At 49.6% G+C, this 21652-nt stretch overlaps 1 protein-coding gene across 1 annotated transcript in view; it reads right to left on the bottom strand.

Annotated features, from left to right (window-relative positions):
- Shb (SH2 domain containing adaptor protein B) overlaps window positions 1–21652 on the bottom strand; it is a 124319-nt gene that overhangs the window by 56522 nt on the left and 46145 nt on the right. Inside the window, exon 2 of the mRNA XM_005008667.3 lies at window positions 19742–19862. Coding sequence (XP_005008724.2) covers window positions 19742–19862 — 121 coding nt within the window. The remainder of the gene's footprint in view (window positions 1–19741; window positions 19863–21652) is intronic.

Below are 21652 nucleotides of genomic sequence, written 5' to 3'. Positions count from 1 at the left end.
CTGCTCTCGCAGTATCACCAGACAGAAAATGTAAGCCCAGCTAGGCAGGGAGACCAAAGCAAGATGAAACAGAAAATAGGAAGGTCCCACCTAAAAATAACTGGGAACATGAATGTAGATTCACTGCTGAGAAACAAAGAATTTCTGACACGAGTCTGAGATTGCAGTGTGGGAGGAGGGGTTGCCCATATTGGAATTTAAGGTTCTTTTCCAGCCAGGAAGCTAGGGACACAGAACTTTGATTAATCCCAGGAGCATTCCAAAGAGCAACAGAAGCTTCAGAGCATGAAGGTTTGTCTGCGGCCAAGACTCTGGGCCCAGCCAGGGAGACCCTGGACAGCAACCTACCTCTCTACATCGTGACTAAACATTTAGGCAGTCAAATGACCGCAGCTGCTCATTTATGTACGGAGTGACCCTTTTACACACTGCTCTCTTCATGTTTATATTTACGGATGCTTGCAACACCACTCTGAGGGAGAATGCAAAGCGACCATGAGACCTGGATTGGATTCTCAGGTGACTGCTTCCCACCTGCGTGACCCTGGCAAGTCCTCCAACCTCTCTGGTCTTCCAGCAGCTCCACAGCCAAAAGAAGTCAGTAGAACCTCAGTGCACAACAATGAGAAGCTGTAACAGGCAGGTAGGTATTCTCTTCCGTTTTACCTCTCATTTAACCTTGTTCATGTCAGGATACATGCAAATACAAATCAGATGATCAATCACTTCCTGTTGATTCCAAGTATGGACTACACCAGCAATTCTAAATACCCACAGGGACATTTGGAACTGGACCTCAGCAACTTAGGTTTGAACCTGGCTTAGTCATCAGCTCAGGCTTCCACTGAGAGACCTGCAGTCCAGCCACCAGCGCCTCAGAGTGGGGAGAAATAATACTCACTTCATGAAGCTGTTCTGAAATAAAACCAGACAAAGCACATAAAAAGGCTTGTAAACCATAAAACTCTGTGCAGATGTTACACATCAGGGAGGGCTGTACATGTATGTGCACAGCCACACAACCGCGCACCCTTCTTCCCGCTGACATGTGGCATAAATGACTCATGGTCAGTCAGGAGAACACATCTCATTTTATCTTTCACATCCGTCACATACTGTGCTTTTCGGTAGAATCTACTGCTACCTCATGATTCAATGTTTTTAGTGTTTATACCGCAAAGGAATGATCCTGCACTCTGGGACAACACGGGATCTGGGGTTTAGACCTATGACCTATCTGCACCCGACATCAGCCACAGAGCTGACAGGAAAGGAGTGCTTCCCGCTACATCTCCAGCCTCTAATATCTGGAACCAAAGCTCTCTTCCCGAGTGTTTCATTAAAGATATCATCTGCTTGCATTTGGCATGTTTCCATGAGCCGGGAACCTACCACAACTGATGCAGTATGACAGCTGAGTGGGTGCTGCCAGACATGCTTCCTTACTCTGGACTGGGGAAGCTGACGGGGGGGGAGGAGCTGGAGGGGAGGGTGGCAGCTGTCACGTTACAGCTGCCGCCATGTAGACGCGCGCTTCAGATTTCACTCACGTCCCCCTGACAGAGGAGGCACTAGCCACAAGCCACATGAGCGGGAGGCTCTTTGCTCATCTTCTTCCTGCAGAGACAAAGAAATGAGGTGCCTCTCACCCTACCCTTTCCGAAAAATCTTTAAGCTCTCCCAGAGTGCCCATCATCTCTGGTGAGGACACTGCTGGCTTCTGTGCCTAACATTTCAACCATCTGCCCCCTGCCCTGACTGGGAGGAGGCCTTGCTTTTCCATATCTCACTGCCAACTCTGGCAGAGCTGGGCACTGCCTGCCGGTCTGTGGAAAAGCAGTAGTCACAGTGTGCTTCAAGCCTGAGAAGGACATGGGCTCAGAGGTCCTGCCAAAGAGCCTCCTGTCACCCACAAAGTCCATTAAAATCTCATTTACCCTCCATAGAAGGAGAACTATTGCCTGGTTTATTTTCTCAATGATATGGTCAAGCATATTAACAGTGGGAAGAATATGGTATGGGAAGCCAGGAAACACAGAAACCAGGGGTCCTCCAGACTAAGAAAACAGACTTATCTGTAAAACCCAGAGGATCCTGCAAGGTCCTTTCTCATACCCACAGAGAGCTAGCTAATGTCTTGTCATTCCTACCCACTCCGCAGAGGAGGTCACCATTGCTAGGACCCTCGAGTGCACTCTCTTACATCTTCCAGAAGGAATGGCTTAAGATCAATTACTCCAAGACCCACATCAGCATCCAAGGCAGGAATCTTTCAACATCCAATTGGCTCCCATCCAGCAATCCCATATAATAGGTTAAATCACTGTTTCCTGGAGGTTTAATTTGCAATTAATTCCTCTTACAGGTTCACTAGGAAGCTCCTGCTATTTAAAATGGAACATACTGGGGTGTTTTGTGGAGATTTCCTTATGTGGTGGACACCCTGAAATGGCTGTTTTGAAAAATGTCCAAGTTGAAATGACTGTTGCTACAGCTGTGGTCGGAAGGTGAGCGGTGCAGGGCAGGCTCCTGAGGAAGCTGCCAGGCCACCTGCCCAGAGGCTTGACTGAGTGTCTCAGCTTTTTTTTTTTTTTTTTGTCTTTTAGTTTTTTATCGGTACCAGGGATCGAACTCACGACTGCCTGCTTGCAAGGCAGGTGCTTATGCCGCTGAGCTAAACCTCCAGCCCCTGTCTCAGCTTTTAGGAGGATTTGAACCTTGCCTTTTCTCTCACACCCAAGTGGTGCTTTCTAGGTTCTTGCCTGGATCACAACACTGGAGCTTAGGCCAAAGCCTACTCAGAAGAGAAGTGGCATGGAGAGAGGCTGGTCATGCAGCCTATCTAGGAGGAGGGTCTTCAACTCAGGCTCCAGGCCTGCACATGTGCAGAATATTATGCTCAAGTACACCAGTGCTCAGCCTGCATGGGCCTGCCTAACTAATCCTAAGGGCAATGCTTAAATAAAGCAGAAGTGATTTTTTTGGGTCTTGTTTTGTCTTTTTGTTCTTGCAGTACTAGGTATTAAAATCAGGACACTCTTATCTCTAAACTGTATCCCAAGCACCTTTTATATCACTTTTTTGGTTTGTTTGTTTTTTGTACCAGGGATCGAACTGACAACCTCACACTTGCCAGGCAGGCACTTGCACCACTGAGCTAAATCTTCAACCCCCTTTTTATATTGTTATTTTGAGATACAGTCTTGCTTAGTTGCCCAGGCTGAGCTCAAATTTGCAGTTCGCCTGCCTGTGCCTCCCCAATAGCTAGGACTACAGGGAGTTCTTTAAAAATAACTGGTAAGGCAGCTAATGTTTAGATGGGAGTCTACAACTCTTATCTCAAGAACACTGGCTGGCTCCTTACCCCCTAAGTGCTGGACAGATTCAGAATGACAAATCTCAGAGTTTCTACTGATGTGCTACCCTGGGACAAGGTCAGTACCTGCTCCCCACCCACCAGCAAATGGGGTTTTTTTTCAGTTCCTCTTTTTAACACCCAAAGGCCTTCCAGGTCGGGCTTCAATCTCACCTCCTAAGTGCTGTCCTTAACCATCCTGGTGATGAATTCTGCCCCTTTGGTGCCCCTTGATAGCACAGATTATCTGTCCCATTCACATGCCAATGCATCACCTCAACTTCAAGGCATTTCTAGAGCTGGCTTTAACTGTCATGTGATTCTGTATATGAACTTCTTACCCTAATTTTCTAACTTGACGGAGCCTTTTGAGAGCAGAGGTTCTATGTGACAAATCTGTCACATGGCCTAGTGCTTCCCCCTGGTATCACCAGGATTCTAAAGAGCTCAGTAATTTGATTGGGGAAATGGGATGGGCAGTGGGCTGATGGATAGCAGGTGGGCAGAAGGCAGGTTAAGGTTTAATAACAATAGATAATCCTGTGGATAAAACTCAAACCTCTTTTAAGGGTGGGCAGGAAACACCATGAACTAGTCATCAGACATCTCAGTAGTCACATGTGCCCACATGCCTCCTGCAAACCTGTGATACCTCAGTCACACTGGACACTCAGGGCTTCTTTTTCTTTTTCTTTACTTATTTTTGTTGTTTTGAGACAGGGTTTCGCTGTGTAGCACAGGCTGTACTCCAACCTGCGGCAATCTTCCTGCCTCAATCTTCTGAATGCCGGAATTACAAGCATGTGGCACTTTAAAGAAAGCCATCCCTTCCCTCTTTTTCACTAGGTGTCCACCTCTGTGCGCTTCTCAGGATCTAGCTCAGACCTTAGCTCAGCACCTACTAAATCTAAATGTACCCAGGATCACCACATTGTCCCCTGCCCCCAAAAGGCCTCTTCCTTTTAGGCCCACTCATCTCTCAAGATTTCAGCCAGGTTTCAACTCTTCTGAAGCCTTTCTTGCCCCCTCTTCCCTCAGAACCTCAGTGAGGGTGACAATGCTATAGGAGTTCCCATCCGTGAAGTTAGGTCTAGGACACTTCAATGCCCTACCTGGGTCTACCTCTGCCTCCTACCATGGCTGAGGTCTCATTATGCCATGCATGCAGGGTACCCAGCATAGAATCTGGCACAGGGGATACAAAATGACCAGTGGACAGAACTGTTCCAAAATGCTGCCACCCCACCCCAAATCATTTCATCTTTATGGCTGGTCCTTTATGTTATCCAACTCTGTCAGTGCCAAACTGTGGATCCCTAGGTGGACAGCAGCTTCTCACTAGGGGAAAGAGCAAGTGGGAGAAAGGACAACAGCTGTGGAGCCTTAGGTCCTAGAGGAGTTGGTACCGAGGGACAGAGGATTCTGGAACAGCGTGGAGACAGCGTGGAGATAAAACTTCTGTGCTTCTTCCTCAGAGCAAGCAGAGGACCGTGTGACACGCTCCCCAGCATTCTGCTTCAGGAGAGCTGCCTTCCCTGGTAAAAGAACACCAGCAGCTGATAAGAAGGGGGGTCTCTGTGCTCTGGGAAACCATATCCTGGAGCCTGGTAGAAATCTGTACGTGTTTTGTAGGGGCACAATAGGGTTTTATAGCATTCCTGTCACTCTGGAGCCCTCAGAATTATGACTGCTAAACACCAGTGACCAGCAGCAGGCAGCAAAAGAGACCTTACACTGCAGAGGTCCCAGAGCCTGACAAATGGACTTGCCAATGCTCATTTTCAAATCCAGGAGAATATATACTCTGACAGCCCCAAAGCCTATTTTAGTACGCTCATTTTTCAGGAACAAACAGGAGATCATGCAGTCCAACTGGTTATTACATTTGCAGCCATTAAAATGACTTCAAAGGCAAGGCTTAGATGGGAACAGTGGAAAGGCCCAGTTTTATCCTGTTTCAACCATTGCCAGACCCTGAGCTGGGCTCTGAGGAACCGACTGTGAGTCACTTGGGCCCTGCTTGGGCTTCTGGAGAAGCTCAGAGCCAAGCAAGGCATACAGGGTGGGCAGGGAGCTGTGGTCTGAGGAAGGCCTGGGAAGTCTGGGCATGGATCTGTAGGATAAACTGAAGGTCTCTGAGCAGGAGTAACATGATCCACATGATTAGGCCAGGCCTGGGAAACACATCAGGGGATGGCAAGGAAGAGGATCTGGGCAGGGAAGGCGTCCCTGTCTGCTCCCAATCTCCTTGTTCCCATTTTACTGCTCCCCTCTTAGCTGAGAGTTCTTCCCTGTAAGAGTAGAAAACTGTGTGGCTATCCAGGATTGTGGGATGGCTGATCATCTCTACTGATTCTGCACATGCAAAATGACAGCCCTTTAAAGCATCTTTGAAAATCATTTTTTAAAGTAGATATGTGAAATTAGGTACCGTTTGGTAGTAGTATTCTGCAGAAAGGCATCCCTTAGGGTGGCTGTTACAACTTCTGCTGGCAAAAAGGTTTCCAAGGCACTGGATAGAAGCTACTGACACCAAGTGTCATCATACACTGTATGGAAGTCTGATCATGGCTGGGAACAAATGAACAGAGGCACCTCAAAGACAGAAACCAAACCTAACTAATAAGAAGGGAGCCTTTTTTGTCTTTTGGGAAACCATGTCCTAGAGCATGATAGAAATCTGTATTTGTGTTGCAGGTCTTACTGCTACCATGGCCACCCTGAACGCAGCTGGTGCTAAAGTCACTCTGGGCTGGACCAAAGCCTTGACCTGAGAGATACGGAACCAGGGCAATGCCTTGTCCAAGCCAAACCAGCAATCAGAATAGTTGGGGTTAGCTTCTAGTCCTCTGCTCCCGACTTCTCCCCTCTATGACTCACTCCACCAGCAGCCCTGACCTGTTCCTACACTGACAAGGTTAGCACCACAGTTTTATGTGAGAGAAGACCCTCACGCTGGTCAGGGTCACCACCCCCGAGGGTGATTTCCATTGCTCCCCCAGTCCTTCGTCAGGTCCTTAGGACTTGCATGGAATGTCAAGGAGACATGAAAAAAGGTGCCCACCCCACACAGCAGACAGGTAGAAAAGAGGAAGGAGGAAGTCAGGAACAACACAGTCGGCAGCAGATCAGATGAAAGTTGAGCACTCAAGTGGAGCCTTTTGCTACATAGCATGGCCACTCCAACCTTGGGACAGGTCCTATAGGGTAAGCCCTGTGTAAGACTCACGTTTTCTGCTTATAAACAAACCCCATTTACAATAATTGTCCCGGAACAGCACTTGTTCACATGTCAGGGACTAACTATATCCTAGAACCATAGAGCCATGCACGACAATGCAGATTCCCGGAATTTGGAGAAGGCCTCTAAAGAATAAGGCCCCAGAATCTGCATTCTCAACAACATCCTTTCAGCTTTCCCCGGTGCTCCACATGGTTCGTTACAAAGCTGACTCAGAGGTCTTCAGGACAGCTTGTGCTTCACTCTGACCTATGGCAGAGGGCAGAGTACCTGGCTGGCCTTCCACGGAGCCTCTGTACCCAAGTCATGCGCAATTGCCCATGGTGGGCCTGTTCCCTGGTGATCCTGCCTACTAACTTGCACAGTCCTGGGGACTCCAGCACGATTTGGCTGCCCATCATCATGGTCCTAGAATATTGGGGTGGCATCTGGCCCTTCAGCTTGAAGCTGACAGGCTTTACTTGCAACATAGTGCCCTGGAGTGTTAGTCAGGGGTTGTGAGAGCTCACAAAACAAAGCACAAAAACTACCTGCCAGGCGCAAAAGTCTACCCCAGTCCTGGTTCACTGTGATGTCAGCAAGGTCGTTAATTCTGAACCTTCATCTCCTACTCCTCACGTAGTGGGGATGGCACCGCACAGCCCTGCCTACCTTCCTGGAGTACTACAAAAATCAAAGGGGCACAGATGCGCTCAGCACACACACGCAAGCGTGGCTGTTCCATGGCTGTTTTTGCTCTTCCTTTTTGTCTTAGCATCAGTAAACATCTGAGTTTCTTCCCATTTCTTTGCTCAAGTCAGCTCTGAGGTAAACAGAGCAGCAGGCAAGCAGGCATGTGGGTATTTCTACATAACTCATCCCTTTTTCCTCAAAAAGAAAACAGAGTCCTTGGTAGGCAAGTCTGAATGTTCCTTTCACAATATTCAAACTTCAGGCAGGCGTATGTGTTTATGTCAGTGCTTACACAAGGAGATGGAGCCAACCCTGTCAGGAAAGGAGCAGGTCACCAAGCCCATCTCACTAGCAAAGCACCACTGCGTAATTAAAAACGGTAATTACAGCTCCCCGATTGGTGTCAAAGCCAGGGCTCTTTTGAGACACAGTGTGCCTTTCATCATTCCAAATATAAAAACACGCAAGCTCTTTGTGTTGGGAAGAGCCTGGGAATTCTGTCCTTCAGCCAAGGGTGGTTTTGCTGACCAGCCCTTTGGATGCTGTGGCCTGGTCGCCTCACCCATCTGGGCTTGGCTGGACATTACCTGCCTGGGGCCTCTACATCTTCCTGGCAGGAAGGTGAGTCCAGCTGCCAGGACCATTGGGGCACAGGTAGTCCTGGGAGTGACAAGGAGGCTGTGGCCCACAGAGCTCGAGTTGATTCCCTTGTGGCCACATGGGCTCTTCCCAAGTTCCACCGAAGACTCAGCACACTGATGCCAGTGCTCAGTGGTTTACCAATCAGACAGCGAGAATACACATTTAAAGAGGAGATGAAGAGAAAAGACTGTCTCCCTGAACATGGGAGATCTGGGGGCAGGAGTGCTGACGTGTGACCCCTTCCTATAGAACGTGCCTCAGAGTACAAGCTCTTCTCGCCAGAAGAGAGGGTTTGCAGTAGAGAGGGAGGGACTAAAGTGACCCTGCAAAAGGAGACCCTTTTGGAGCAGTCTCAAGCCCCTGTTTCTCTGATTTTCAGCTGCTCTGCTTTAAAAATGAGAATACTGAGAGCTGTCTCCAGGGTTATACTGAGGACGAAATGAGATAATGTCTAAGAAAGTGCTTTGTAGACAGTAAAGGGAGGAGTAAATACATAGAATACATAGAAGGATAGCAATGACTTTCTACACTCAGCTGGAGGCCAGGGACCTGGAAAAAATAAAGAGACCAACCAGCCTGATGCTATTAATGAAGAATCTCCACAAATCCACAGATTTCCTGAAACGAGGAAGTTTTCCTCACAGAACTTTAAACCTGAGAGACAGAAAGCCATCAACCATCACTGCAGACAGGGGTCTGCATAGAGGTCTTAAAGACAGCAACAGAAAGAGCCCCACCCTATTCAACCCATGCTAGGTAGCCATGACAACTCTGAGGGCATCAGCCAAAGACAAAGGCATACACCAAGGAAGAAGTCACCTGTCATTTACAGGCAGTGAGTCCCCCAGAACAAGAAGGCATCTGTTGCAGGCAACCTTCCTTGGTAACAATGTCATCAAACCACACAAGAAGGCACCATGAGTGAGGTTAACACTGTACCCGGTGACCATACAAGCACCCTTCCATCTCCTCCTTTTAAGTTCATGTGCCTTAAAACAAAGAGGTGACCAGAGGCTCCTAGTCGAAAGCAGCTCCAAAGTGCTCCCTCCAAGAAAGACTTTGAGAGAGAACAGGGAGATTTAAGTTTTTCCTGAAGCATGACAGCTCAGATCGAAGCTGGCTAAAATGGATTCTGGATTTTAACTGTAGTACTACCTCTCCATGACTTCTGGATGCTATACCAGGTCCCCTGGGGCAGAGACAGAAGGGTCCCAGGTTCTAAAGTGAAGCCAACCCAGTCTTACCTGTTTGGGAACTGAGTTCAGGTCATGGTGCTGGACCCACAAAGTAGACAAACTACGTAGAACCCTGCTGTGCCAGGGCGCAGATGAGGACAGCAGAGACGGGCTAGGCGGGGTTTTGGTAGCAAGCCATGAGTGCTGAGAAAAGGCAGATGAAGATTGTTCATGGAGGAAGGTGAGAACTTAGGCTACAACTGGAGGGGTGCGGTCCACCAGGGGCTGAGATGTGAGCTAAGGTGGCTTTGTGGAGGGCCATGTACCTGGGGACAGAGGGACATGAGTGTATATGCGCCAGGCTTCTCATGGAGACAGAAGGCCTAGCAGATTGCTGGGACTTCCTTCTCAGAGTCATAGGCCAGTAGGCTTAAGCCTGACATGCTGAGCACATCAGAGAATAAGCTAGTTAGGGGATCAGGAGTCTACTTCCAGGATCAGGGAGAGGCCTTTCATCTCTGGGAAAGGGTCTGCTCATCATTGGTGAAAAGTTCCACTAAAGCCTCAAGTTCTGACCTGGAGTCATTCATCACCTGAGAGTTCCAGGAAATGCTTTAAACCCCCGGTACCAATGGTTTGAGAGGCAGGGCTCTAAGCTCTGCCTGCCCTGTGATCCTGTCCTCCAGGATACAAATGACACCAAGTATGGTGGTACACACCTGTCATTCTGGCACTCTGGGGAACAGAGAGAGGCAAGAGCTCTGCCTAGCTGGCAACTTAGTGAGAGGGTCTCACTAAGACAGGAATCTCAAAATAAAATAAAAAATCTGAGGCTATAGCTCAGTGCTAAGGCCCAAGGTTCAGATCCCTGTAACACAGACACACAGACACAGACACAGACACACACACACACACACACACACAGAGGTAACATGTTAAGTACACGGACAATATAAAGGACTGGCAGGGAGGATCAACAATAAAGCTCAAGCCCTGGGTGGATCCCTCTTAGCTCAGTACTTATTAGGTACTAGGGTCTGATTATAAGCTATGTACTGGGAGGCAGAGAGAAGAGGTCGCATATTAAGTGTTTAGGCTCGGCTTGCCCATTTCGGAGAAGGACCAGTGGCAGAGTGCCACAGTGACACATAGAGGCTGGGCCAACTGCGGGAGCTGAAAGGCAAGATTCCCAGGAAGAAGACTGAACCTGAGGCACCTGCCACTCCACTGCCTATGAGGAAAGACCTGACACCAACACCAGGCTTGCTGCTACCTAGCATCAATCCCTCACGCGACCAGGCAGACCCCAAGGGGAAACCAGGGCCCTAGGAAGAGTTCCAGTGGCTCACTGCAACTCAGGCTTTTCATCTGTAAACTGAAAATAACCACAGTTGCTTCTTCACGGAGCCTTAGAGGGATTCACAGTCTGATCTATAAAAGGTGCCCTTTAAATATAGATCTCTGCCACATCTGAAAGTTTCCAGAAAGCCACCTTGAGCCATACCTAAGTAATTAATTAGTCAAATAACAGGGTGTGGGCAATCACTGAACCTCCTTCTTCAGGCTTCAGCAGAGCCGGAATTGTAGCCTGCGGACCAGCCCCTTTCCTTACACAGCGACCTGATTCTCTCAGGGTGACCTAAAACCCCTCTCTGATCACTGGGGTTACACTGCACTAAAGCCTCAAGTTCTGACCTGGGATCATTCATCACTGAGAGTTGGTTTATCTACTTCTCCCTCCATGACATTGGCACTTGCTGAGAAACACTAATGATTCTAATCTCTCCAGTCCCAAAGGTGTCTACACCTGAAGTTGCTGGCTCCTCCCAGGAAGCTCCCCTCCCTGCACAGACAGGACAGTCCCCAGGGAGTAATTAACCTGCCATCCTCCCACTCTCTAAGGATCTCACCGGACTAGCTCCCTCTCTGTCTTGGGAACTACACTCTAATAGCTGGCGAGCTCTCCCACCCCATCTCTCCATCTTCCCCACAGCACCCCACAGCCACTGCTCCCTCCTCAACTCTGTGGCCTAGATGACTGTGTCAGCCACGGAGCCACAGAACCAGTCTCCCCACTGGCTCACTCCACACCCAGGCAGACACATCTTCCTAAACAACTTCCTCACTGGGTCACACCTCTATGGTGTGTCTGCCCACAGGGAGCTCCGGTGAGGGAAGAGGACAACAGTTTTACTGCCATAAAGCCGAGTCCCTGAGTGAGTTCCCCCGGTTTCTGCACTTGCACCTGCGAGTCTCTTGGGGATTCCGAGACACAAGGCTGGGGTCAGGGTGGGAAGACAAGCTCCTCAGCTCCACATTCCTGCTCCTTTTATCTGGCTTGGCTTATGCCCCTTTGTCTCTGCTGCTGGGGAAGGGCTCAGGGGACTCACACAAAGTGAGAATGGATAGTGGCAACACAGGGGACAGAGTCCATGGTGACTCTCAGTCTGCTCCTCCGTGAAGACCAATAACAAGGCAGATACAGCTACCAGCCACTGAGCTGAGACCAGTCTTTTTTTGAGACAAGGTCTCAGTATGTAGTTCAGGCTAGGCTTGAGCTTACGACTCCAGGAGAAAGCCTCAGTTACCTGGAGCCACAGGGACTAAGAAGTAAGCTAGTGGGGATTCTAGTATTCATTCATTCAAGCAGTAAATACCTTTTGGGATCAGAAGAGAAATGAAGGTGGGCTACAACCAGTCTCTTTCTTCAAGGAGGTCAAAGCAGAGGCACAAGCAGACTTTCTCACAGTCTGTCAGCTGTAGACATGTGGTCAGAGGCATCAAGGGTCTTCTGCTCAAGCCCACTGCTACCCCCCACCCACAGAGGCCAGAGCCAGCTCCTCTCTGCCCACCTCATCCTCTATACAGTAAGCAGCTAAACTCAGACTTGGAAGGCATGGAACTCTTCAGCAGAGACAGGAGGTCTCTGGGCTCCTAATGGAGACCCAGCACTGTACAGGGCAGCCCGATATCTTGGAGTGAATTAGCACAATCATTCATTCAGCCAGTACTTACTGAGTTGGCACTGCTTCAGGAAAGGCTCCAGCAGAGAACAAATCGCATCTCAGGGGTGAGACAGACCATAAACAAGATAGAATGTAAGTAAAATACATACGTGGTATGCTAAATAATGATGTCTTAAGGACCAGGACTGAGTGAGGACCTGGTTCCTAAACAAACAAACAAATTTAAAAATAAGTGAGGGAGGGGAAATAAAAGCAAAGTAGCCAGAGAGATCTTGCTGGGAAGTGGCTTCACTCAAATGCCACTGCCCTGAGTTTCAGGAGCCTTGGCCATCCTTTTCCTGCCTTCCCATTCCAGACTCTTTCCAGTGTCATTTTTCTTGGTCCATTTTATTCTTTTTTTTTTTTGGAGACAGAGTCTTGCTAGGTACCGCAGAGTGGCTTCAAACTTACTCCTGTTTCATCCTCCCAAGTACTAGGACTAGAGGCACATGCCACCAGGCCTGGCCTTTTTTGGTTTGTTTTATACTGTGTATACGAGTGGTAAACCCTCTCTAGAGAGCAGAGTGCCTCAGTGGGTCCCACAGAGATATACCATCCGTCACTGCTGTCCTTAGCCTATTGCAGTCTTACTGTTACTTTCCTGATACTTTGGACACTCTCCAGTCAAGAGTCCCAGGGCAAAGGGGCACATAGCACAAGAGAAGAGGAAGTGACTCCCAGTGCCCTCCCCCATCACCATGGAAACCCAGCTTCCCACTCTGCTCCCCACCCTTTGGCTTGGCAGGTAAGCACTGCTGGGCGGGTATGTAGGCCCCACTGTTTCTCAAGACAGGAAAGTCATCGGGTGACTAATGCAAAATCTATTTACACTCGATTATCTCCTTCCTGTTCAGTAGGTAAGGCATTCTGGTAAATCACAGGCAAGCAGGGTACTCCGCACTGTCCATAACCAAGCCTTCTTTCTGTCTGCCAGCCTAGAGTATTTGAGGTCACATCAAAAGAAGGCCTAAGAGCCCCAAGTTAGAAGTCAGAAGGCCCACTCTGCAGCTTGCTGCTGTGTGGTGGCGGCCAGTGTGCAGCTCCATGTTAGCATCCTCCACTCAGGGGAGAGCTATGGTAATCATGACAATCTGAAGGCTAAGGTGACCTGGGGCAAGCAGGCCAAGAGAAGATGTAGCGAAGACAGAGGGATGGGAAAGGGCTCAGGGCTGCTCGGGGCAGTGGAGCTATACAGGCAAGGCAGGGCACGCTGGGTGTGCAGAGGTTCCAGCAGTGGGCCCTGGCACCGTGAAGTAGGGTGGGCCCTGTGCTCTCCAGCTCCCAGGAGACCAGCGTTGGCTGGGCCAGGCAGAGGTGACGATGCATGCAGAGCACATGGAAATAGCAGGTAGGGGCCAAAGGCGGCCTCTCTGATACCCAGCCGAGACCCAGGCCACTTTGCAGAAGCCATAACGGACAGAAGCACGAGGTAGAGCTGCCAGCCGGGGGCCTGTCTGTCCCCAGAGCACAGGGCCACATGCATGCCGGCGGTGCCGTGTGTAGGAGAGATGCAGTACTTCAGCACCAGGACAGGGTGTGGTGCCACATGGGGTGGGTGGAGCAGGGAGCAGTTGTGACAAGGGCAGCCAGAGAAGCAGAATGTGAGCGCAGAGGCAGCCCATTCAAGGGTTTCCGAAGTCACTCCACATCCATTGCTTCCCTGGATCCTCCTGGTGTCTAACAGATGAGGGGGTGAAAGCCCAGAGAAGGGAAGCAGTCTACCCAGGGTCACACAGCAAGCCAGGGGCAGAGCCGAGGCTAGAACCCACATTTCCTGCTTCCTCTCTCTTAAAACAGACAGGCCACAGTTGGAAAACAATTCAGAAAGTGCATTACCACAAGCAGAGGCCACTCCAGAGGACAAAAAGACATGAAAGGACGTCTGTCCTTGACTTTAAGGCGGTGGACTGGCTTTATCTGGACTCTGCCTCCCTCTCAGCACACAGGGTAAGAAAGGCAGAAAGCAACCAACAAAGATGACCACGTCAGAGCAGGAGGCCTCTGTGCGAAGTGACTTTCTCTTAATTTCCTCTTATTATGCCATAAAGTTGATTTAATAATAAAAACATGCTAAGGACTTTTTAATGTGTAATTGCATACATATTAAAAATTATGTGAAAATGCTTTCCATTAATGCTGAAGTGACTCATCTCACGCGATGACACTGAATAATTTTATAAAGAGGCTGAAGGAAGGGTTAGTCACACCTACGAAGGGGCCTCAGCAACTGTAAACTGCCTAGTTACTTCTTCAGACCCTCCATGGATGGGATGGTGGTGCATGAGTTTTAGCTTATTTCACCTTCCCGAAACTCCAGCGTTCTCCTCTGTGAAATGGGGGCAGGAAAGCACCTGTGTCTCACAGGTTCATCAGGAGGACTTAGAGAGGCAGCACTTGGAGCAGTGCCTGGCAGGCAGGGAAGCACTCCACAAAAGCCAGCAACCATCATCTATAGCTACCTCTGAGATATCCCAGGGCCTGCACCCACGGGGATCTCAGGGCAGAAAATACTCTGCTGCACATTAGTTAACATAGGCATGGTGATACCCATGGATATCTACATACAGGACCTCACCCCAGGGCCCTTATTGCAATATGGAATCTCATAATGCAGGTAAGGCTCTTATCACCAGCCTTTGCTTGTGCTCTCCCCTGCTGGCACCTCCATCCCCATCTCTCACTACCATCCCTCCCAACCTACCCAGATCGCTAAAACCAGAAGCTGTCATGCCCTCGTAGCCCCTAAAGATTCACCTACTCATCTCAGTCACCTAGCTACTGAACACACCAGGCTGTGCCCATCACTGCTTTGAGGATGTTCCTGGAGGACATTTATAGTGTCTGTCCAGGTTTCTTGGTCCACAGCCTTGCCTGGAACCCCTATTGTGACAAACTGCACCTCAGGGGGCCTTGCAGTTCACCTGTTCCAGCTGTCAACAGGTGAGTGGGAGACCCCATGGAGACTGTCCAAGACTTCAACAAGAAGCACCACATGAAAGACCAAGCAGATTCTCTGTCCCTGTAACCACAGCTCAACATGTATGCAAGCCTGGGCTTCTATTTAGCAGCTGGACACCAGAATCATGGGCTCTGTTTTAGGGTGCTGCCATTGCAAAGTCAGGCAGCCTAACCCCCCGCACCTCAGCACCCAAGCAGGCCTGATGAGTCCAGCACCCATCCTAGCATTCAGCAGTTTCCCATGTCACCTGGGGACACTGAGTCTGAGACGGAGACTCAATGAACAGGAAATAAACTGAGTTGTGAAGCAGCCTGATCCTCAAGCTCAACAGGAGCTTGGCTTGGGGACAACAAATACCCAAGCACCGGGGAAGGAAGAAAACCCAGGGCTGCTCAGGTTCTTTTTCTTTAATTAACTACTTTTTAAATTTTATTGATTTTTTGATTTTTGAGACAGGGTCTCACCATGCAGTTCAGGCTGGTATAGAGCTCACTTTTTAAGCCCAGGCTGGTATTGAACTCACAATGATCCTCCTGCCTCAGCCTTCCGAGTGCTGGGATTACAGGGTACACCACCATGCCTGGCTTTTTTAACATTTAAACATGAGAAAAATGAGGCTTAGGTAGGCGATAAGAAGAGGCCAAGCTCAGAACATAAGAGGTGACCCAAGGAAGATGGGGAGGAAACAGAACTAAACTAGTGGCACAACTGAGAACGGAAGCATCAGCCATTCCCAGATCCTCTTCTAGCCAGAGTTGATCTCCACTGCTCCCTTGGTAGGGCAGGTCCTGAGTAACTGATGACAATCACTATGCATAAAGTAGAAAGCAGATCACAGTGAATCCTGACATCTCAGAGCTCATGGTTAGTATAGAACCCAGGTCACTACAGCAGTCTCTCCTTGGAGACTTCACTGCCTGCCATGTCATCTTGCTAGCTGTCTTTCCTCTGCTTGGCTGAAGTGCTCCCTTTAGGAATGGACAGCTCATTGCTTTATATGACAGATTCATATTTCATCCGTGGATTAAAAATTATCTCAAAAAAATTATGCCTTTTTTTGCGCTTCAGGTTTTTCACCTGCAAAAAAGAACTGCTTTCATGTGGTCAATAACTTTCCAACCGGGCTCCACAGCACTGTAAGGTTTTAAGGAAGTGCCTTGGAGCTGCTGTTGGAGAAACAGATGAGGCGGAAGGTGAGGCCCAGGCAGTCCATGAATGATGGGGATCTGAAGCTAATAAATAGCTGAGCACCCATCCTGGAGACACAACAGAATTCCTGTAGGTCTGTGGGGAAGGTAAGCAGAGGCAGACAGAGACAGAATGGGAGGGCCTCTGAGAAAACAGGCAAACTTCTCCCCACCCTTTTTCAGCCACAGCCCTGGAGATGGGCCCAGCTCATGTTCCCAAAAACTCTGTCACCTGCCATGTGGACTCAACAGTCAGAGATCAAAACTTTACCAGCTGATCAGTGTCCAAAGCTGGCAGTACTAAGGAGTCTGCAAACCTAGCTACAGTGTACCACGGTTGGACAGGTGTTGTGTGGTGGTTTAAACAGGAAGTCAGCTCACAACTACCTACCCAAGTTGCCTCGAGCTAATTATTTAACTTCTCTGTGCTTCAGGGGCATCTATGCTTGAAAGGATGTGGGATGGTGAGGATCCAAGGTATCAAGCAAATCCACAAACAAGTACCAGAAAACTGGACAGCTGCCTCTAATGTCTAACCGACCCACCATTCCACACACACGGAAAACCACAGGCACAGAATCCACTATGTTGTGTCACACAACCCGACCAATCACAAGCAGCAGGGTGCATCACTAGCTGCTTGCTACGAGGCTCCTGCTGCACAGGCAGAAACAGTCCCATGGGTCACTGAGTGGCCAGTGGCTATCCTAGATCTGCCTGACTCCGGCTTGGGCTATGCATGTGGGCCTGCCATTGAGGCACAGAGAGGGACAGAAGACCCTGCTCGGTCAGTAGAAGTCATATGCACGTGTGCATATAAAACATCACGTCCTCTCCAAATAAGTCAGTCTGAAAGGTTAAACCAACTTTTTTGTGCCATCCTACCTTGCAGTTGCCCTAGAATCAACCTCCTGTGTCTCTTGCCCAGCTTCCCTACTCCTGCCCCTAGTGTGCTCCAGTGTCTGCTTGGCCAGTGGAGCCCCTTCCTAGCACTCGTGCTGACAGACAGCTCACCCTGGCCTTTAACACCCTACCACCAATCACCGTGGTGACAGCAAGCACAAAGTAGGGCAAGTCACAGGGAGCTGCAGAAAGATCATCACAAGGAGAAAACCACCCTTTTAATCATCTGCACTCTTAAAAACTGAAAACGTGGGTAAACTGGGTCACAGCCCCCATGAGGAAGCAAACACAGAGCAGTATCAGGATACTCTTCTGGAGGAGGGTACACAAACTGTGAAGTCCAACGAACTGCACACCCATGTGGCACAGGGAAGGGCGATTCCGTTTCACTCGCTCGCAGAACTGGGCAGCATCTCCTCTAAAGGGACACAGCAAGGGTCCGCGGGCACATGTGCCACAGCACCAGCATGAGGCCTGGTATCTGCCTGTGCTCCAGCCTTGGGTCCCGCTTCCTGTCATTTCTTCGCATCTGAAATATTCAACATCCAGCACAAATTCTACTTTCCTCAGCCTCCTACCCCGGTCTTCCCTGCAAAGCACAGCCACATTTGGCATCCTGTCACAAACTCAATGTGTACCCTGCTCAAGTCCCTGTCTCCCTGGACTCAGCTTCCCTGCCTGTCAAATGAGGCTGCTGGGTTCAGGTGATGTTGAGGAGCCCTTGCTAAGCTGCCATTCTGCATAGATCAGTGTCCTAAGGTCATTCTGGGAACTGCGACTTCTCTAAGCCCTGGCAAAAGCCTGGTGAATTTGAGGCGGACTAGAATGCAGGGAGGGCAGGGCCTCAATTCCCTCCTGTTGCCAGCCTGAGAGCTGGAGTGGCCCTCAGCCCACCAGAGGTGATGGGGCAGGGCAGAGCCTCAGGGCCCTGCGGGGCCTGGGCACACCTGGTGTGGCAGATTCTAACACTGAGGCTGCTTTGCTGAGGGCTTAGAAGACGGGAGTGAGCTGAGGCTTGGGCTCCTAGAAGTCTAGCCTAAAGCCCTCCCTGCCTTGCCCTTTGCCAAGTGATCTGAAGGCCACCTGATCGCTTTCTGGGAACAGGAGGAGAAGCAGGCAGAGCCCCAGAGAGGGCCTGAACTCATATCCGGATCAGCAGCAGTTTCCACAGCCTTGGGAATTACTGCCCAGCCAGGGGCCCGGCACACACCATGCACCATCACCTGTCACTCCCTTCCCCTTCTTACAGCTCCTCTAAGAGAAAACCAAAAGGAAGTACCCGAAAATGTGAGCATCGAATCAACAGGAAGAAGGCCCAGCAGGCATCTGTATTCAGAATTCCCAAGTACCCAATGCACTAATTCATCAGGCCTCAAAGGCTAGAGAAGCTCCAAGACCATTTCCTGTCATGCTGGGCACTCTTTCTCATGCTGGGCACTTTGTGTGGCTCTTACTCCTTCCCTGTGCAGAGTCAGGGTAAGGAGGACCACGACAGGGCTTCTTTACCTGTGACCTTCCCACCTCCATGTGGAGGCTCTGCCCAAGATGGCTGATGACTATGTGCTCCTTAAAGACACTCAAGTATTTCCTTGCAGGTGGCCGAACATCTGGCCAGATCTTCAGGGTCCCACACAATTGACAAAGTTCTGTCAGCCAAGCCCAACAGAAAACAGCCAGAAGGAGAAGTCTCAGTGTTTCCTACAAACGTGCCCTCCTCCAGATTTTTCAAGCTGCTGCCAGCAAAGATCTCTGGGTACATGCCCAACGGTTTGTTCCTACTAATATTTAGGTCTGCCTCCTTTCTACTAGTTAATGAAAGCAGGTGACCCAGCCTGGTTTCCCCTTTTACCCTGGCTGCTAGGAAGCTTCCTATATTTCTGTGTTTTTTGAGACAGAGACTCACCATGTAGCCCAGGCTAGGCAATCCTCCTACCTCAGCTCCTGAGCCCGGCCTCCAAGTAAAATTTCATATCTTACATGATTTATTTTGTCAGAAATTTCTCTAGAACTTTCCTTTCCATTTACTTCTCGGTCCCTCTCATTGGTTAACTGTACATGGTACCCTTACACCTGTGCCCGGTTTTTTCCTGATATAGGTAAAACGCATGATGGTAACTGTGGGGAAGCATTAACACAGCACTGCCCCTCAGCAACCACCTCATGTGAAAGCACAAGCCCACCCTAGGCCTGCCCCTTCTCTACCTCCCCACTGACCTAAGAGTCCCTTGTATTAGGTTTAAACGTGGCCTATCCCCACAAAACTCCTGCTGGTTCATTAATTCCTTGTGCAGCGGCTTCTCAAGGTAGGGCTCAGAGAGGTTTTGGCATGGCTCGCTCATGAATAGACTTTTGGTGGGACTTCGGTTCTGTGGCGCTGGATTAGTGAGCAGAGTGTACTGTTCTGCATGGACCTGCCTTTTTCCCCTCTTGCCATATTAAGATACAACCTGAGGTCCTGGCCAGATGTGGCTAGCTCATCTTGAATGCCTCAGCCTTAGAATTCTAAACTAAATAAACCCCTCTCTTTATAGATGGCTCGGTCTCAAGCATTCTGTTATGGCAACAAAATGAACTACCACACTGTGCCAGCCGCTCCACTTACCTGTCATGATCCTCTGGGCCTCGTAGGGTTCCATGTAGCCAGCACTCTCCCCCTTTCCTGCTTTGCTCTTGAGGTCATTCTTGGCATCAAAGGGATCAGAGTAGTCGTCAGCTATGGTCACCTGCAGGGAGCAGGAGGGTGGGGTGTTAGACCACTTTTGGCTTTTTTTTGTTTCACTTCTGCTCACAGTGGGGAAGAGGAGGAGGAAAGAGGAGGCAGGAAGAGGAGCTGATGCTCCCCATCTTGGGGTGTGGAAGTCCTATAAGGAGTAGAGTGGAACCCGTACCAGCTCTGCTCTGACAGAAGGGCCCTGCTGCTGCACACCCCCAGGCTGGCTCCCCACGCAGTGAAGTGAGACCAGGGGGCATCTGGGTGGAGGGAACTACTGGTGCAGAGGTGTGAACTTGTCTGAGGGTACATTCCAGGAATGTGACTCCGTTTAGTGGGACAGAAACAGAGGAAATGTTGAAAATAAAAGTGCCCCTATTTCTTTTCTTTTGTTTTGAAGACCTGTATTGTTAACGTTTTGAGTCTGCTGTTGTTGTTTATGCCTTTTGCTTTTCTTTTCTGATTTTTTTAAATAAATAAAAATTAAAAATTAAAAAATAAATCAATAACCATATACTGACACTAGAAAAAAAGAGAGAGAGAGAGAAAGAGCCCCTGGTGCTGGCTGAGGCACCTAGAAGCTCGTCCAGAGATGATTATGTTCAGCGTTACGTTCTCCACATATCTGGAACACTACCAAGCCTTGGGTCACTAGACAACAATTTGGTGAGATCAACACACTATAAAAATGACTGTGGCCCCAAACAGGCCAAGTGAAAACACAAGCAGCACCAGGGTTGACAGATGGATGGATGTAGGGCTAGAAAAGGCCTTGAACCCAAAAGACCTGAATGAAGACTCTGCTCAACCTGGGTACTGAGGTCCAGGAGCGCCAGATCTTCCTCTTGGCCCTCCCAGGTGTCCTCACTGGTGGGCCTACCAGAGCCCAGTCCAACTCTGTCCAGAGAGAAGTTGCACTAGGGACAGAGGAAGTTGAGTCATCTGGGCAGGTAGGAGGGGGTGGGGACTTTAAACAAAGTTCCATGTTTTAGCGGCGCCTTCCCCCCATTTCTGATTCCCCAACTTTGATGAGGGTATACTCATCCAAAGCAAAGGGCAGGGACACACCCAACTGTCCCCTGCCACGCAGCAGCTTCACCACAGGCTCTCAGAATGACTGCCCCTTTGGTCTCTTTAATCACACACCTAACAAAGGGGAAGCACTCAGCGGCTACCTTTCCGCCAGAACCACCCAGCTCCCCTCCGACAAAGGGGACTGGGTTAGCATTTCCCTCCACTCTTAAGGTTGTAAGAATTGTTATTTAAATCGTGGGCTTAATTAGAAACCACAGGAGCCTCCCTCTCTCCCAGCTCCTGGAATGTAAGGCATTTGCAGGGCCTGTAAACCCTGGGGAAGGGAAAATCTCTCTTTGTCTGCCTGGAGAATGGCAGCTCGTAACAGCAGCCCAGGCAGAGGGCACAAATGACCGCCAGCTGGCTGGAACATGATGCCCATTGAGGGACGGCAGGCTGCAGCTCTGTCCCTCGTATGTAGCTGGGCTGACAGGAAGTATAGCACCCAGTGGTTCCTGTATCTCAAATAGGCAAACGCTCACTAGGAAAGATCCAAGCCCCAAGTGTCCAAGCCCCAAGTGTCCGGGATGGCATCCTATCCCGACAGGGTCAAGGGTCAAGCTCTGGGTCCCAGCGGTTGCTTCCAGAGGCTGACATTATAATCGTAGCCTTTCTAGACATTCAAGGAGCTCAAATGACACTAAGCCCAGAGAAGAAGGGAGTGGGAGAGAGCCTGGCCTGGTGGTGTCTTTCATTTGATATTTCTACTCTACCATTTGCAGAACACAT

The sequence above is a fragment of the Cavia porcellus genome, unplaced genomic scaffold (genome assembly GCF_034190915.1).
Source record: "Cavia porcellus strain 051 isolate PalLab524CR breed Dunkin Hartley unplaced genomic scaffold, mCavPor4.1 scaffold_1, whole genome shotgun sequence".
Classification (NCBI taxonomy): Eukaryota; Metazoa; Chordata; class Mammalia; order Rodentia; family Caviidae; genus Cavia; species Cavia porcellus.
The sequence above is the reverse complement of the archived record's forward strand: the minus strand, read 5'-3'. Positions and strand labels throughout refer to the sequence as shown.